Raw genomic sequence first — 17,860 nt, forward strand, 5'->3', positions numbered from 1 at the left:
GACAGGATGATGTAACTTTTTGATGTGGTTGTTCTTGCGCTTGGCAACTGACATAATTAATCTTTTCCTCTTCTGTACCTTATCATTGGCTGTCGATGACAGCCATGTTTTTTCTATTTCAAGGAAGCCACAGATTAGTCATTTTCCTGATGGCTTAAGTCTGTTTTCTATTCATCTCAAGCAAAAGAAACCCAGAAATTCTGGGTGCAAAGGCTAGTGCTTAAAGATCTGGGGATTTTTCCTGTTTTCCCATCCTATGGGCGGGCCACAGTTTTCAAGCAATGTTGAAGCCAACTGACATTGCAAACCACAGGTCCAAATATAGAGTTGATTTTAGTCTCAATAAAAATAGCTAGAGGAAGCAGGCTGGTCTAGCGGCTAGCCATTTTTTAAATTATTATTATTTTAAAAGTTAGAATAGCCATACCCAAAATGCTTGCTACTCAATGTTAAATTCTCAGTGTTATTCTAGACATCATGTGTTGGAATCTCTAGCATGTGTTCTTGGAAAATGAACAGAAGGAGCATTTGGATGAAACTCTTAAGGGTCAAGTCACACATCATACTGCAGCTACCTGTTAGTTCCATGGGCGATTCTTTGCTGTGCAACAGGAAAAAAGCTAAGTGCTTAGCCCTTCTCCTACCAGACAAAGCTGAGTGCTTAGCCTCCCCCCCCAAAAAACCTCCCCATATGCTTTTACCCATGCCAGTGTTCTGGATTTCTGTATACCATATAAATGTGAAACTGGAACCATAGGAGATGGGAGGAAGAAACAGCCTGGGGGGTGGCAAGATGTTGTCATATTGTTACACATAGGGACACGGGTGGCGTTGTGGTCTGAACCACCGAGCCTCTTAGGCTTGCCGATCAGAAGGTTGGCTGTTCGAATCCCCGCGACGGGGTGAGCTCTCATTGCTCAATCTCTGTTCCTGCCAACCTAGCAGTTCGAAAGCACGTCAAAGTGCAAGTAGATAAATAGGTACCGCTCCAGCGGGAAGGTAAACAGCGTTTCTGTGCGCTGCTCTGGTTTTGCCAGAAGTGGCTTAGTCATGCTGGCCGCATGACAGAGAAAAACTGTCTGCGGACAAACATCAGCTCCCTCGTCCTGTAAAGCAAGATGAGCACCGCAACCCCAGAGTAGTCTGCAACTGGACTTAACAGTGTCAGGCGTCCTTTATCTTTACCTTTTTATAGTGTAATGTGCAATTTGGCCCTAGCAGGACTATTCCACAGCAATCACCAGGCAATCACCTTTAAGGTCTTCTACTATGAATCAGAGTTCTCTGGCAGGGCTCCTCTGTAATAATTTTAAACCTGTGTGGCTGGCAGAAAATAACAGATGCAACAGATTTAGCTTTCCCTGTACACACTTCCCTAGACATAAACCCCATTGAACTTAGCGGGACTTATTCTGAGTAGCTCTGTGTTGTGTTGCACTATTTGCATGGTTAAATAAGAGCATATCATATATTTGGGCAAAACAAGGGGAAGCTAGGGTCAATATGTACATTGGAAAAGGGATAGGAATATTTTAGAAAATGTTGACATGCCAAATAAAGGACAATTGATGAAATCCCTGTCCTTTGTTGTTGTAGTATTCTTGTAGGCATGATTGCAATAGAATGGTTTCCTTGATGCACAAAGGGTGTATAAAAAGTTCAGAAGGCTGCAATCCAATACATACACACACAGACACACAAAATGGTGTGAGCCGTGTTGGATGCAGTGGGACTTTCTTCCAATCAATCAAGTGTGCATAGAATTAGGCTGCACATAACTTATACACAAGTAGCTGATATCACTGCTATTGTTCATGATTTCAGTCACAATATGAAATCTTTCTGATTATATACATACTTATTTTCCTAATTGTTGATTCAGGATTATCAGCTTGACTCAAGACATCAGCCATTAATCACAGGATATTGATATTTGCTTTCTCGTTTTCATGCTGTTGATTATGCAGTGGGGGTAAGTTAAGAGCTCTAACTCTCCAGAGGTTTTTACCCTGCTTCCCACTTACTTAACTTTAGTCTTTGATCAAGGTGTCAAACATTTAGACATACTGCACACTGGAATGAGCTAGCAAAGCGATTTTATGGTAAGTCGCTGTAGGAAGCTCTGAGTCAATGAGCAACTCATATCCATATAGGCTGAATAGTCATTCACACATTCAGCACATTTACCAGAGTAGTTCATCTGCAACACAATTATACTTTGAATGTGCACAGGTCAAGCTGTAATGGTGTGGCGTTAGCGACTACTAGGAGCTTTGCTGTTAGAATAAAGCCATTCCTGGAATCTCTTTCCAGTTAAAACTGGAAACTGTGTTAAAGTCAATAAAGATTTTTCTAGCTTCTCCTTAGTTCTGTCTACCTACCATTCTTGGCTATTCCCTTCTCTGGACCAGTCATGAGGGAGGAGAGGCCACATTTGCTGAAATCTGGTCATACTTAGTTAAACATTAGGTCTTCCTAGGTAAAGGTAAAGGGACCCCTGACCATTAGGTCCGGTCGTGACCGACTCTGGGGTTGCAGCGCTCATCTTGCTTTATTGGCCAAGGGAGCCGGTGTACAGCTTCCGGGTCATGTGGCCAGCTTGACTAAGCCACTTCTGGCAAACCAGAGCAGTGCACGGAAACGCCGTTTACCTTCTTGCTGGAGCGGTACCTATTTATCTACTTGCACTTTGATGTGCTTTCGAACTGCTAGGTTGGCAGGAGCTGGGACCGAACAACGGGAGCTCACCCTGTCGCGGGGATTCGAACCGCCAACCTTCTGATCAGCAAGTCCTAGGCTCTGTGCTTTAACAGCGCCACCCGCATCCCTTAGGTCTTCCCACCTCAAGGTTAAATCATGGTAATATAAAATTTTATGTTTGGATGATGTGGATAATTCTTGTCTTCTTCTTCTTTGGCGATCACTCGTAGCCTAGTAAGATTGTCTTCCATAAACACGGTTTTAACAATGCGTAAGTGACTGTGGAGGCCAATTCTGGACCCACACGTCTTTCCACAGTGGGGACATTGGTTTCCGGGTGGGAGTTGATCACAGTGTGGATTTGCCAAGCGTGCCTTCCTCTTAACATGTTTCTCCCTTGAGTCCTGAATTTGAGTGTCTTCAAAGCCCATACACCTTTGGAGCGCTCGCAGGCCAGTGTTTCCCAGTTGTCGGTGTTTATACTACCTTTTTTTAAGAGTTGCCTTGCGACAGTCTTTAAACCTCTTTTGTTGACCACCAGCATTACGCTTTCCATTTTTAAGTTCAGAATAGAGTAGCTACTTTGGAAGACGATCATCAGACATCCGCACAACATGACCAGTCCAACGAAGTTGATGTTGAAGAATCATTGCTTCAACACTGGTGATCTTTGCTTCTTCCATTACACTGATATTAGTTCACCTGTCTTCCCAAGTGATGTGTAAAATTTTTTGGAGACACCGTTGATGGAATCTTTCAAGGAGCTGGAGATGGCGTTTATAAATGGTCCATGGTTCACAAGCATATAGTAAGGTTGGTAGTACAGTAGCTTTGTAAACAAGCATTTTGGTTTCCCTGTGAATGTCCCGGTCCTCAAACACTTCAGTTGGGAGAAAGCTGCACTCGCAGAGCTCAGGCGATGCTGGATTTCGGCATCAATGTTGGCCCTTGTGGAAAGATAACTGCCTAGGTAGGAGAAGTGCAACAATTTCCAACGTTACACCATTGAGTTGGATTTGGGGCACTTTCAAGCACTTTGTGTGGAAACTTACCCAGTGCCAAATATTGTCATTAGGTACAGAATCAGTTCTCCCAAGAACATTCTTTGGCAAATGTGTGTGTTTGTCAGTGATTTTCCAATTGATATGATCACTGTTAAATCTGAGTTCTCTTTCCTCCTCTAATAATGACAATAGCTGGGTCATTATTGTCTTAATCATTACATGAGAGCAAAACCTTTTGGAGTGTTCTTTAACTACGTTTCCCTCAAATCTCCTAGAATGATCTTTTCAGCCATGTATTATTTAATAATCAAAAAAGTATTCTCTGTGTGTTGAAGGGGCTTGTCAGCTGGGGTGCTGTTTTGCCTAAGGCTGGCTTTCTTGTGGTCCTGATTTTGCAAGCCAGCCTAGAGCTGCACAGTAGTGGCTTAATGATGTAGCTGGTTGAGTTACCAAAAAATCAGAAAAATGCAATGTCCTGCTCTTCTGTGATACACAGAAATCAACATGTGATTTTTTTTCACATAATAGAGAGGAAAGTATTACTTGCTGGCGTTTCCACACCAAGTGACTGTTCAAGACGCACCTAGATTTATCACTTGAAAAGCTGGCAACCCACAGACTATTCCTCAGGCCTGTGCTATATTGTATAATAGGGCTGTGGCACAGGCTCTCAATGCAGCAAAACACAAATATATCCAAAATAAAGTGTCTCTTGTTTCCCTTCCTTAGCCCCATTAAAAATGATCATGTGATACTGAAGAAATACACTGGTGTCTCTTGAAGAAACTCTTATCCTGAAGAATGCTGTGTAAATAAATAACAGTCATAGAGAGTGCAATCTATATCCTGATTTATTTATTTATTTTAAACTGTGGAGCTGTAATCTCTTTACAGTGAAATTATGTAATGGATAATAATTCTGCCCTTGTTATGCTATGGCCAGAAACTCAGGATAAGCTTAAATCCTTTGGAATCTCTTCTTGCAATCTGAGGAAAGACAGGGCAGAAAAGCAGGTGCTAACAAGTAATCTCAGGAGGCTGGCATGTCATTCAGGGGACAACAGCCCAGCAGGCAGGTGCTCTCTAATAAGGCATCTAGACAACAGCTGGGAAAGTGATATACTGTATTTTATGGAATTATATGAATGGATCAGCTGCAGCTGTGTTAACTGACAGTTGTAAGCTCCCCAACAGTAGCCATGTTCAAATTATAGTTGTTGGTTGTAGCTCTAATTTAACCCAATAATAAATAATAATAATAAATTTTATTTATATCCCGCCCTCCCCAGCCGAAGCCGGGCTCAGGGTGGCTAACAACAATAAAAACAGTACAAAAGTACAGCATAAACAACATTCTAAAATCATTCATTATAAAATTAATTAATTCAAGACACTGGCAACCATTGGGCCAGAGCTCCGTGAAGATTGCCGAGGGAGGGAGTCAGGCTGTGCCCTGGCCAAAGGCCTGGTGGAACAGCTCTGTCTTGCAGGCCCTGCAGAAAGATGTCAAGTCCCGCAGGGCCCTAGTCTCTTGTGACAGAGTGTTCCACCAGATCGGAGCCACAGCCGAAAAAGCCCTGGCTCTAGCTGAGGCCAGCCTAACCTCTCTGAGGCCTGGGACCTTCAGGATGTTTTTATTTGCAGACCGTAGGTTCCTCTGTGGGGCATACCAGGAGAGGCGGTCCCGTAGGTACGAGGGTCCTAGGCCGTATAGGGCTTTAAAGGTTAAAACCAGCACCTTAAACCCGATCCTGTACTCCACCGGGAGCCAGTGCAGCTGGTATAGCACCGGGTGAATGTGATCTCACAGCGAAGACCCCGTAAGGAGTCTCGCCGCGGCATTCTGCACCCGCTGGAGTTTCTGGGTCAGTCTCAAGGGCAGCCCCATGTAGAGCGAGTTACAATAGTCCAGTCTGGAGGTGACCGTCGCGTGGATCACAGTGGCTAGGTCAGGGCGAGAGAGATAAGGAGCCAACTGCTTAGCTTGGTGGAGATAAAAAATGCCGCCTTTGTTATAGCTGCAATCTGCGCCTCCATGGAAAGGGAGGTGTCGAAGATTACACCCAAACTCTTAATGGACGGTGCTGGCACTAACTGCGCCTCCGCAAGAGATGGGAGTTGCCCCCCAATCCCATATCGTCCTGTCCCAGCCATAGGACCTCTGTCTTCAAAGGATTTAGCTTCAACCGGCTCCCACGTAACCATCCAGCCACAACTTCCAAACATCTGGTCAGTGTGTCTGGGGCCGAGTCAGGATGGCCATCCACCAACAGATAGAGTCGGGTGTCATCAGCATACTGATGGCAACCCAGCCCAAAACTCTGGACAAGCTGGGCGAGGGGGCGCATAAAGATGTTGAAAAGCATCGGGGAGAGTATCGCACCCTGAGGTACTCCACACACCAAGGAGTGGCGCGATGACAATTCCCCCCCAAGTGCCACCCTCTGTCCCCAACCAGAGAGAAACGAGCGCAGCCATTGAAGGACTGTGCCCTGGATCCCCACGTCGGCAAGGCGGTGGTCCAGGAGTTCATGATCGACCATGTCAAAAGCTGCTGACCGATCTAGAAGAATCAGCAGCCCCAACCCGCCTCGATCCAGCTGCCTGCGGAGATCATCAGTTAGGGCAACCAGAGCCGTCTCGGTCCCATGACCAGCACGGAGGCTGGACTGGAATGGATCCAGAGCCGATGTTTCATCCAGAAACCTACCAAGCTGTTCAGCAACCGCTCTCTCAATCACCCAGGAATGGAAGATTCGAAACCGGGCAGTAATTGGATAGATCTAAAGGATCTAATGATGTTTTCTTTAAGAGCGGGCGCACCACTACCTCCTTCAGTTCCCCTGGGAATGTCCCCGTGCCAAGGGACAAATTGATGATATCCCCCAGGAGGGCCCGCACCTCGTCTGGACATGCTCTAATCAGCCAAGACGGGCACGGGTCGAGAGGACAGGTGGTGGGCTTTCTAGCTCGGAGGAGTCTGTCCACATCGGCTGGGGATATCCGGTCGAAGTGGTCCAATACTGGACCCGAGGACAGTCGAGGGGCCTCCAGTTCCTTTATTGTGTCCAAATTGGCAGGGAGGTCATGGCGGAGCAACAAGACCTTCTCTGCAAAAAAGCTCGCAAATGCCTCACAGTTGTGTGTTAAATTGTTAATTAAATATGGCTGTCCCTCAAGGGACGTTAAAGACCTAATTATACTAAATAATTGCGCCAGGCAAGAGCTAGTGGATACAATGCAGGCCGAGAAGTAAGACTTCTTAGCAGCCTTCACCGCCATCTCGTAGGTTTTCATAAAAGCCCTATAAGATGTTCTTGAGGCTCTGTCACGGGCACCCCGCCATACTCGCTCTAGCCGTCTGAGGTCCCGCTTCATTTTCCGGAGCTCCTCGGTAAACCAGGGAGCCTGGTTTCTGCAGGGTCGCAGAGGGTGCTTAGGTGCGATCTCATCGATGGCTGCCAGGAGCTGGATATTCCAGCCCTCAACAAGGTCAGTCAGTGAGTCGCCAGGGGGAGCAAGGTCCCGCAAGGCTTGGCGGAATCTATCAAGGTCCATCAGCCTCTGCGGGCGAGCCCAAATCGGCTTGCCACCTAAGCAGGGTGGGGGTGGAAAGTCAATCCTGGCTTTCAGAGCGTAGTGATCAGACCATGGCACCTTCATCGAAGGAAACATGATCACATCTATACCTACGCCAAAGATCAAATCCAGCGTGTGGCCTGCTTGATGTGTGGGGCCCGAAACAAACTGGGAGAGCCCTAGTGTCGCCATGGAAGACACCAGGTCCAGAGCCTGTGAGGAGGGAGTGGCATCAGCATGGATGTTGAAGTCCCCCAATACCAATGGGTTAGGGAACTCCAAGGCCCAGCCGGCCACCGCCTCCAATCGGCCTGACAGGGTGGCTGCTGGTGCGCTAGGTGGCCGGTACACCAGCCAGACAGCCAAGCTCTCCTCGGAGCCCCACACTAGGCCAACACATTCAATGCCGGGGATCGATGGTGATGGTAGAGCCCTGAAAGAACAATCTTCCCGGATTAATAATGCCACCCCTCCCCCCCGGCCCACAGTCCGCGACTCGTGGAGGACGGAGAAACCCAGGGGCGCCATCTCTCGTAAGGTAACTGTTTCCCCTTCGCGCACCCAGGTCTCCGTCACACAAGCCAGGTCGACCCCCTGCGAGGTGAAGAAATCTCGCAGGGTGGCGGTTTTGTTGCCTATAGACCTGACATTGCACAACACCAGTGACGGAAGTGAGTAATCCTTGTTCACCCTACCCTCGTCCCTTGGGATGGGGCGCAGATTGGAAGGGGTACGAGCATATCCGTATCTCGATCCCCTTCACCTATAACATCTGCCCAAGAGGTTGTGCCACGTTATCTCCAGTAACACTGCATGCTCTGGTAGTGGAGAAAGCAAGGTCACACTTTAGTAGGCTAAAGGCCTTCAGGGTGTTAATTTGTAATAGTACTTAAGGATATTAACTTTTGTTAAACATCTGTCACATCTGGACACTAAACTGACTGGCCCTTGCAGCATGCATGTACCCTTTTCAGATGGATACTTCTCCCCATTTTCAAATTATGGAAATGCATTTTTGTTGCTGTGTTTGAGATTTTTATGGCACCAAAACTTTAAAAACAGACATTGTCATGCAACACCCTCCACAAGGGATACTTCATTCACTTTCATCTGTTGTTTAAGGAGAACAACTGACAGCACAATACTATACTTGTCTATTCTGAAGCAAGTGCCTTTGTGTTCAGTGGAGCTTAACTCCCACATGTGTTTTCTACATGAATTACCGTATTCTCTAGAGGTGAACACTTATTTTGAAGCACTCAGCTCCTATTTCAAATAACAATTGGCATCTGAGAGCCAGATTAACAGATTACGAACAGACTGTGGAAGCAACTTTAATTTGTTTCAGGTATTGGTTATTATTCTGGAGCAGTGCTGTAGCGACTGGGGTTGGGGGCTAGCTGGGGTTTTTGCCCTGGGTGAAGCCTCCATAGGGGCGTCATTGAGGCTCCCAGCTGTGTGTGTGGGGGGGGGGGGTTTGCCAAACTGGGTCTTTGGCCTGGGTGAAAGAAAGCCTAGTTTTGCCCCGTCCTGGAGTATTTGTGTGCAGTGGCTCATCACTGCAGTACCACAAATAAACCTCTGATTTCTTCCTTGCAGCAATACTGGAGGACAGGGGAGGAGGGAGCACATGGAGGTCAGGGTCCTACATGTCCAAATTGTCTCTAATAAGTAAATCAGCTCTAAAACTTGTTATATGGGAGGTCATTGGGAGTTGGGGATGGGGCTTTAGCTTTTGTTAATGATGTATTACGTACGGGACCGCCTCTCCCGGTCTGCCCCACAGAGAGCCTCAAGGTCTATAAATAGCAACACCCTAGAGGTCCCGGGCCCTAAGGAAGTCAGATTAGCCTAACCAGAGCCAGGGCCTTTTCAACACTGGCTCCGGTCTGGTGGAACGCTCTGTCTCATGAGACCAGGGCCCTGCAGGATCTGATTTCTTTCCGCAGGGCCTGTAAGACAGTTGTTCCGCCTGGCCTTTGGCTTGGAGCCAGTTTGATTCCCTCGCCCTCTTTCTTTTTTCTTTTCCTTTCTCCTCCTGTGATGAGGCTACATTTTAATATTTTAATGTTTCAATATGTTAATGTTGTATTTTAATTTTGTTTTTAAGTTGTATTCATTCAACTTGTTTTTATTATTGCTTGTTAGCCACCCTGAGCCCGGCCTTGGCTGGGGAGGGCGGGGTATAAATAAAAATGATGATGATGATGATGCATTTGCGATTGTTTAATCATCATTTTGGGTACATAATTATAAGACTGGACACGGAAATAAGGCTATTGCTATCTCAATCATGTGACCACTTTGAAATGTTTCATTCATCAATACTCTGGGACCAAGTGGATATCTTATAATGTGTTAACATAGCCACATGTATTCTTCTTAAGCACATGTTCAGTGATTTATAAAACAAGTGTCAGCAAGTGTGAGTTGGCTGGGTTCCTTGCAAATTAGCCCTAGGACAAAAGCTTTGCAATGGCCCCTTTTGGAGACAACAAACATTAACAATGAGGTGAATGTAAGTCTACAGTTCTCAAAGGAATTCAGGATTCTTTCATTATGGTGCTGATGATTTTCCAGTTAATGGTGAAAAAAATCCAGCCTGTTTGGCTCAGAATTACAAAAATCAAATGCACTGCAAATCATATCCTATAACTGTGTGTCACTCTGGAACAAGTTAATGAGAAAGCAAATAACTGTAAATGAACTGGGAGTTTAACCTAAAACTATGAGTTTTGTATGAAGTTCCCACTATCCCCCAGGAGAGAGAAAAATGAGATCAGACCATTAATACAACATCAAAACAGAATAAAGAAAGCTGTAACAAAAGGAACCTCCCAAATAGCTATTTATTTCCCCCCTCAAATTTTGGCTCCTTCTAATCAAAGAGAACTCTTCCATTTGCTACAAGGTTTAGTCTAGAGAAAGTCAGCCAGCTCAGCTGCCTAGAAAGCATCACAAAAAAATGTTCCATACAGTCTGAAGTCTTCCGGGAACTGATCCTCACAATACAGTTAGGCTGTGTTCACACTCTCTTTTACCATTGATACGGAAGGGGGGGCATGTCTTCTTCACCTCCTTCTTCGCTACAATATATCCATTTGTTTCCAATTGTCAATGTCAAAAGGGACTAAAATCTATAAAATTCATAGAAAATCAACGTGCCAATTTGCTCAATTTCTCTAGGACTCCATGACACCTTCCCTGTCCTCCATAATCCCTCAAGCAAGGTGTCAAGACCCTAATCCTGTCAAACCACTCTGCCAAGCCTTTCCTCTGGGCAATGCCAGGTGGCAGACCATGCATACATGGACCATTGTCGTCTCATCACCAGTACTCAGGATGTGCTTATCTGTGCATATTTCCAGCTCTGCATATTCCCCCCTCCCTCCTCCATATGTTAATCCGGTGTAACCCAACCTCTTCTTAATGTATTCATGATGTAATCTGTGTAACCCAACCTCTTCTTAATGTATTCATGATGTAACTGGGATGTATTTTGCACTGTATTCTGGGACATGGAGGGAAATTTCAAAAGTTCATGTCACCCCTTTCTCGCTGTTCAATCTCGTCTTGAACCTGTTGCGCAATAAACTTGGATCTTCTGCAGTTTGCTCCTGTCTCCGGCTGAGCTCATTTTCTTCCACAGGGACCCGCGGACCTAGTCCGACGAGCTGGGTGGCAGAGCAGCCCCACACCCAGATTTTACCGTAACACCATGCACTCACTGTGTTTCTAGTGCTGAGTTTTAATCTGGATTCGCATGACATTATCCAAAATGTAGATGTGCCCTGTACTTTGTTACAAAACATTACTGTTTCGTGCATTGTTTCTCAAACCAGTTTCTTCTTTAAAAGGAACCTTCCTTGAAATGAACATACGAATGCTGTGAATTTTTTTTACTCAGTGTAAGTCAAATCTTGCTGCAATCACAAGGCTTACTCCCTAGCAAAAGGACTCAGCTACATTAGTAAAGAAACAGCAATTTGAATGAGCTATAAACATGCAACACCAGATTGCACCAGAGAGCAGGAAATTTTAAAACACAATTTTCCATAAATATTTTTTTCTTTTGTTAAAACAATCTAATTTCTGATTTATTTATATTGCCCCCCCCCCGTGCTTAGATCCACCCAAAGTGTAGAAGGACTGTGACTGTAATCTAGTTTGATTTATTCAGGACTTATCTGCAAAATCAGTTATTTGTGCCGGGGCATCAGCATCACCAGCTGAGCGGCTTCTCAGCACTGGAAATGTGGAATTTCCCCACTTAAAAACCACAGACCTCCTGGACCCCAAGCAGCTCCATCCATCCTCTGTGCCTTGCTCCACATCTCCCCACATGAATAGTCAATGCCATTCTCTGCTTCTGTATAAATGTCCTCTTCTTGCCAGACCATTTTGTGCAATGAAGCATTTCCTGTGTGCAGCTCAGACTCAACACCTTGCTGCTTTCATGTGTTTCCCATAGGAGATCCGCTTGGCTAACTGGACTGAGCATCTGCTTAGAACACCATTGCTAGACTCTCGGCCAGCACTGCCTTGCCCCCTGCTGCTAGACTACTAGAAGTCATGATCTTGCCTGTCATGAATGAGCCAGCTCCCAGTGAAGGAAGCAGTCAGGGAGAATTAACTGCCAGACAAGATGAGGATAGCCTAGTGCCAACTCCCCAGCCCTTAGGAATGCCAGTGGATAAGAGAATGATGGAGGGCGAACCAGAGCCCTGCCAACTCTCTTGAGAAGTGCAAAAGACCGCCAAGAGAGAAGGAAGCAGTTCATCAGGCGGGAACAGAGATAGTGGCTCAAAAGAGGTTGGAGCTGATCTCATCTCTCCCCGGAGCCGGTGTATGGGGGGCTTGCTAGACAGGAAGCAGAAACAACGTAAGCTTAGTAAGTTCACTTTCTGTTTTAGGCTACAGAAGGGACCTTTAGAAGGGTCATCGTAATTCATGATGGCGGCAGCTGTGTTAATGCCATCCGGAGTTATCTGTTTGTTTTGACAATAAATCATCCTTTTTAATTAACTACGCTCACTGTGTTAGCAAGCCGGGGACTGGACTCCTGACATTGCCCCTCCTAGGCACAACAAATTTGTCACAAAACATTTGTTTCTCATTTGTCATGCAAAGTTGGTATCTCAGCTTGCACTATTTTGCACATGAGAATAGAGGACAACTCTCCCACTGAAAAAGAAGTGCAGTAGGAGTATCAGTAAAGGCTAAAATGTAGTTGTTGCTGCAGATTGACTGGTTGGGTGGCCATAAAACAAGCAAAAATGCCAGAGAAAGGTATATCGTACTTATACAGCATGGTCAAGCTATTGTAAACAGAATGGAAATACCATTTGTACACAGCACATCAGGGAACTATAAGTTTCAATGAAGGTGCAAGTAGCAGAAAATCCAGTGAGCCAGTTTCTTAAAGGAAGAAGTATGTGCAGACACCTTGATTCTGAATGTATTGATATACTGCATTGTGCAATTGTCTAAAGAATGATAGTGCTTCTAGAACTAATACCACCAGAATAGTTCATCAGAAATGTACGGTAATTAAAAACAAATATAGCTTCAATTAGATTGCTTTCTTTGTTGCTTACTTGCTAAATCTGGAATCCTGCACCCCGTTATTGAATATTAAATGTCATCAATGTTTACAGCTGTGCTTCTGCACACATAGATGTGTAAAAGGTTGTAGCCTCATGGTTTTGGTCTGTATCTGTTGTTCTGCTGTTGAAGCTTGCAGTGCAGCAATAAAACTGTTAGCACACTTGCAAAGCTAAGTAGAACCTGGTATGATTTCAAATTGGATGGGGGACTATCCAGTGGGGCATGTTGATATTTCTGCATTTCAGGGGGTTGGACTAGATTACCCCCGGACCCCTCCTAACTCTGCAGAACTATGATTAGCAACCTATTCCCTTATGACATTGTTGCATATTATGTCATAGTTGAATCTCTACCAATACTTCACAAGATGATGAGAGACAAAGTCTGTTTTATAACGTGCAGAAAGGTGGTGGAACTTGGGTCCAAAAACGCAGCACATGTTTCTTTGGTGTGACACAGAAGACGTGCACAAACCGTGTGTCTGTGCAACCTAAACATGTCTATTTGTAACAATTGGGGAACCATTGAAGCTTGTGCCACAGAAGATCTGGCCCAACACTGCAGGAGAGGTGGATAAGGGGGTTCTCCTGCCTTTGCTGCAGTGCTCTGTGAGCCTTGGTGGTTGAAAATAAGGGGAAAGGTAGAGGTTTTATAGAAGCAAGACTGAGCCTACTTGCCCTGTACTGTACATTGTATTGTGATGGCATTTCAATATGTAAACCATTGCGACTGGGAATCCCTAGTGCTACTCACTGTTGTCCACAAATACAGGGAGAGTTACTACTTTTTGCATAAGTATTCTCCACAATCTCTCTGGATTTTTATTTTCTCTTGCTATTCTGGACTTTGTGCAATGGGACTTTAGCTCTAAGAGCCTCTAAAGCAGTGTTTCCCAAACGTTTTTGGGCAACGGCACACCTGCTTACCGGAAAAAAATCTCACGGCACACCACCATTAAAGCCCCGCCCCGTGACGTCAGCGCGCAGCGTCACGCGGGGGGGGGGGGACGCACAAAAGTGAACGTTTTTTCCCTTCCCCTTGCCGGGGTGGGAGGAGGCAGCAGAGCGAGGGACTGAGGGACGGCGGCAGCTGAGGCGGCTGTTGTGGTGGTGGCGGCGATAGCGGGCGGAGGAGGAGCCGTCGCCGGGAGTTGCTGCTGCTGCTGTTGCTGCTGCTGCCCGGACATGCCGGCCTCCTCCTCCTCCGCTGTCTCGCGCTCCTCCCTTTTGCGCGCGCTGCCCCGCCGCTCGGCACCACCACCGCGGAGCCGCCCCCGGCTCGACGCGGATCCTCGCCGCCGCCGCCTCTCGCCGCCCGACTCGCCCGCCTCCCTCCCACGGCACACCAGCCGGTGTCTCACGGCACAGTAGTGTGCCGCGGCACACCGGTTGGGAAACACTGCTCTAAAGTGATGGGTAACCTGTGACCCTCCAGATATTGGACTGCAGTTGCCATTGTTCCTGACTGCGGTCCATGCTGGTTGGAGCTTATGGAGTTGGAGCTCAACAACATCTGGAGAGCCATAGGTTCCCCATCCCTGCTCTAGAGAATAACATACGTACATGTTCAAAAATCTGTTTTGCAGGCCATCTGGCATTCCTTGCAAAAAGTATGGAACGTGCTGCTACACTTAATATATCCCTAACTTACCAATATAGAAATTCACTGAGAATGTTATTCCTTGAATCAAGTACAGTAGAACTTGATCAGACAGTTCTGCTACTGGCAATGTTGTCTTATTTCATCTTTTGGAGGCAACTTTACTGCACAGGAAGATTTCTTTTTCTAACTCACCCTGAGTAGGGAGAAATGCATCTACTGACATTTTTAGTTTTCACTTAGCATTCAGTTGCATGTGGCTACGAATATACACTGGCAGGAGAGCAATTTGAGCACATTTTTCTTTTCTTTTTTAAATGATATTTATTAAATTTTCAAAGAAAAAAAATTACATAGATAAAAAGAATAGAAGAGAAGACAAAAAGAAAAATAACAAAGAAGAAAAATACAAAATACAGAAAAAAGATTTTAAAAAATTAAAAAGAAAACACATCAATCTTTCCACATCATATATTCATATCCTTACTTCCCTGACTCCTCACACCTCCCTTTTTAAAAATAAATATTTATTAAAGTTTTCACAATATTACATAATGAAAAAGGAAAAAGAAAGAATACAAAATAAAAAACAAAAACAATTCCATCTTTTTGTCACTTATCTTTCATTTGCTTGTTTCCCGGACCTCCTCATACCTCCCTTTTTTGTATTCCAGTTCAATTTGTTAGTTCAGCAATTCCTTTCTTGAGCACATTTGTCAAGCAAGTTCACAGTACAGCTTGTATCGTTTCCAGCATGCATTTGGCAGAACTGCAGCCCAGTTCATTAAAATAGTCACTCTATTGTATATACATTTTAAGCAGATGTCTGTTTTGTTTTGCCCTGAGCAAAAGCTGGCTAAGTGAGAGATCTAAGACAAATGCCAACACTATGCATCATCCTAAAAAACTGGGCTATGGAGAATATCCAGTAAATACATTAATAAAGTGGGCTGAGCTTTGGAAACCAGGTTTGAATATAGACGGTACATGTGAATAAAAGGGCATTGTTGTAGAGCACTGCATATGCATTTGCTTTGGGGGTTGCGGAAGAGTCTGGGTTTAAAATTAGCCAAATGGCAAGTCTGAACTAGCCCAACTGGGTGGTTTTTAAAAAAACCACACACTACAAAACTAGATTTTTTTTGCTTCTCACTGATGCTAGGCAATGAGAAATTTAAAATATATTTAGAATACAAAAATGGCATATCCTTTTGGAGAACAGGCAACTTGGTTTAAAAAATGCAAACGTGGATAGTACATTTTTACAAATGATACTGATACCACATTTTAAACATAAATATCTAACATAATTTGGTATGGAATCTAGAATTTGTGGGCATTGTTAATTCAGGATGAAAACTGCAAGAGATAGTTTACATTCAAATGTATGCTTCTTCAGTACCACAGAGAGTATGTGGAGTGTACAGATGTTTAATTGACTACATTTCTTCTTTAACCAGGTCAGGTTTGGGGGAAACACATTATCAAAGTGACAAAGGGGGGAAATGAATGGCTTCCCTTAAGGCAGATGGAAGAGTGTTGTCTGAGCAGCCTGTATTGTAAGGCAATGTAGATGCTGTAAACCAGGGATCAGGAACATTGGGCCCTCCAAACGTCACTGAACTACAACTCCCATTAACCCTGGTCATTGGCCATGCTTACTAGGGCTGATGGGAGCTGCAGTTAAGCAACAGCTGGAGGGCAAAAGCAATTCCCTACCCTGCTGAAAAGTGAACCCACTTGAAATTCCTCCTTGATTATAAGCTCTTTAAAGTCTGCTGCCCTTATGAATATGACTCTAGAAATCTCTGTTTAAGCAGCAGGTTATTCAGTGAAATCTTGTACATGAGGAAAAAGTGTCCTTTATTCAATTAGCCTTTCGGGTGCTGATTGTTAGGGGAGCAAGCGCTTCTGATCCTTAAGCACATACATAGGATGATTCAGTTTGTCCTGCTTCCCCATAAGTCCACATAGTGTGCTGCCAGACAGGAATCCATCACATACCAGCAAATTCATGTCACACAATTATAGTTGATTGGGGAGGTCTTGCACAACAAACCTGCACCCCTAAAATAGTGGAATTTTGCAAGACTGGCCCACTCCTGAGGTCAGGTAAGGAGGCCATCTCAGCTGGCAGGATCCACCAGGGCAACAGATCCTGATGTTGTTCTCCCCCCCCCCTCCGGCGCGGTCATGATGTAGCAGCTCTTCCTTTACTCGTTCTTCCCTGGCGCCATTTTGAGGTCTGCTTTAGGTGCCAAAATGCCTTGGGCCAACCCTGATTTTTTGTGATAAGGAAAGTGAAGGAAAATGCACTGGGAAGTATGAGGTATGCCTCTGGTATATTTTGTACAGGTTTATTCCATTTTATTGCTTCCTGTTAATGTGGGCTATGGGATTAGTGATCAACAGATTGTTAGTTGCCCTTGAATAGCATTACAGTGGTACCTTGGGTTACATACGCTTCAAATTACATACGCTTCAGGTTACTGACTCCGCTAACCCAGAAATAGTACCTCGGGTTAAGAACTTTGCTTCAGGATGAGAACAGAAATCGTGCTCCAGCGGCGCGGCGGCAGCAGGATGCCACATTAGCTAAAGTGGTGCTTCAGGTTAAGAACAGTTTCAGATTAAGAACGGACCTCTGGAACGAATTAAGTACGTAACCAGAGGTACCACTGTACTGAAATCATAGAATCATAGAATCATAGAGTTGGAAGAGACCACAAGGGCCATCGAGTCCAACCCCCTGCCAAGCAGGAAACACCATCAGAGCACTCCTGACATATGGTTGTCAAGCCTCTGCTTAAAGACCTCCAAAGGAGGAGACTCCACCACACTCCTTGGCAGCAAATTCCACTGTCGAACAGCTCTTACTGTCAGGAAGTTCTTCCTAATGTTTAGGTGGAATCTTCTTGTAGTTTGGATCCATTGCTCCGTGTCCGCTTCTCTGGAGCAGCAGAAAACAACCTTTCTCCCTCCTCTATGTGACATCCTTTTATATATTTGAACATGGCTATCATATCACCCCTTAACCTCCTCTTCTCCAGGCTAAACATGTCCAGCTCCCTTAGCCATTCCTCATAAGGCATCGTTTCCAGGCCTTTGACCATTTTGGTTGCCCTCCTCTGGACACGTTCCAGTTTGTCAGTGTCCTTCTTGAATTGTGGTGCCCAGAACTGGACACAGTACTCCAGGTGAGGTCTGACCAGAGCAGAATACAGTGGCACTATTACTTCCCTTGATCTAGATGCTATGCTCCTATTGATGCAGCCCAGAATTGCATTGGCTTTTTTAGCTGCCGCATCACACTGTTGGCTCATGTCAAGTTTGTGGTCAACCAAGACTCCTAGATCATTTTCACATGTACT

General features: G+C 45.1%; 1 protein-coding gene across 1 annotated transcript; it reads right to left on the reverse strand.

Moving 5' to 3' along the window:
* Positions 1-4,637: 4,637 nt before the first annotated feature.
* LOC310688209 (uncharacterized protein) lies at positions 4,638-11,386 on the reverse strand (the record flags this gene model as incomplete). Its single annotated transcript, XM_083464334.1, has 3 exons — positions 11,001-11,386; positions 6,810-10,313; positions 4,638-4,691 (listed from the first exon to the last, which is right to left on the reverse strand). The coding sequence occupies exons 2-3, from the start codon at positions 7,809-7,811 to the stop codon at positions 4,638-4,640; spliced, it is 1,056 nt and encodes a 351-aa protein (XP_083320460.1). The 5' UTR covers positions 7,812-10,313; positions 11,001-11,386.
* Between the last annotated feature and the right edge of the window lie 6,474 nt (positions 11,387-17,860).

This window comes from Podarcis liolepis (genome assembly GCF_965112155.1).
Source record: "Podarcis liolepis genome assembly, chromosome: 11".
NCBI lineage: Eukaryota > Metazoa > Chordata > Lepidosauria > Squamata > Lacertidae > Podarcis > Podarcis liolepis.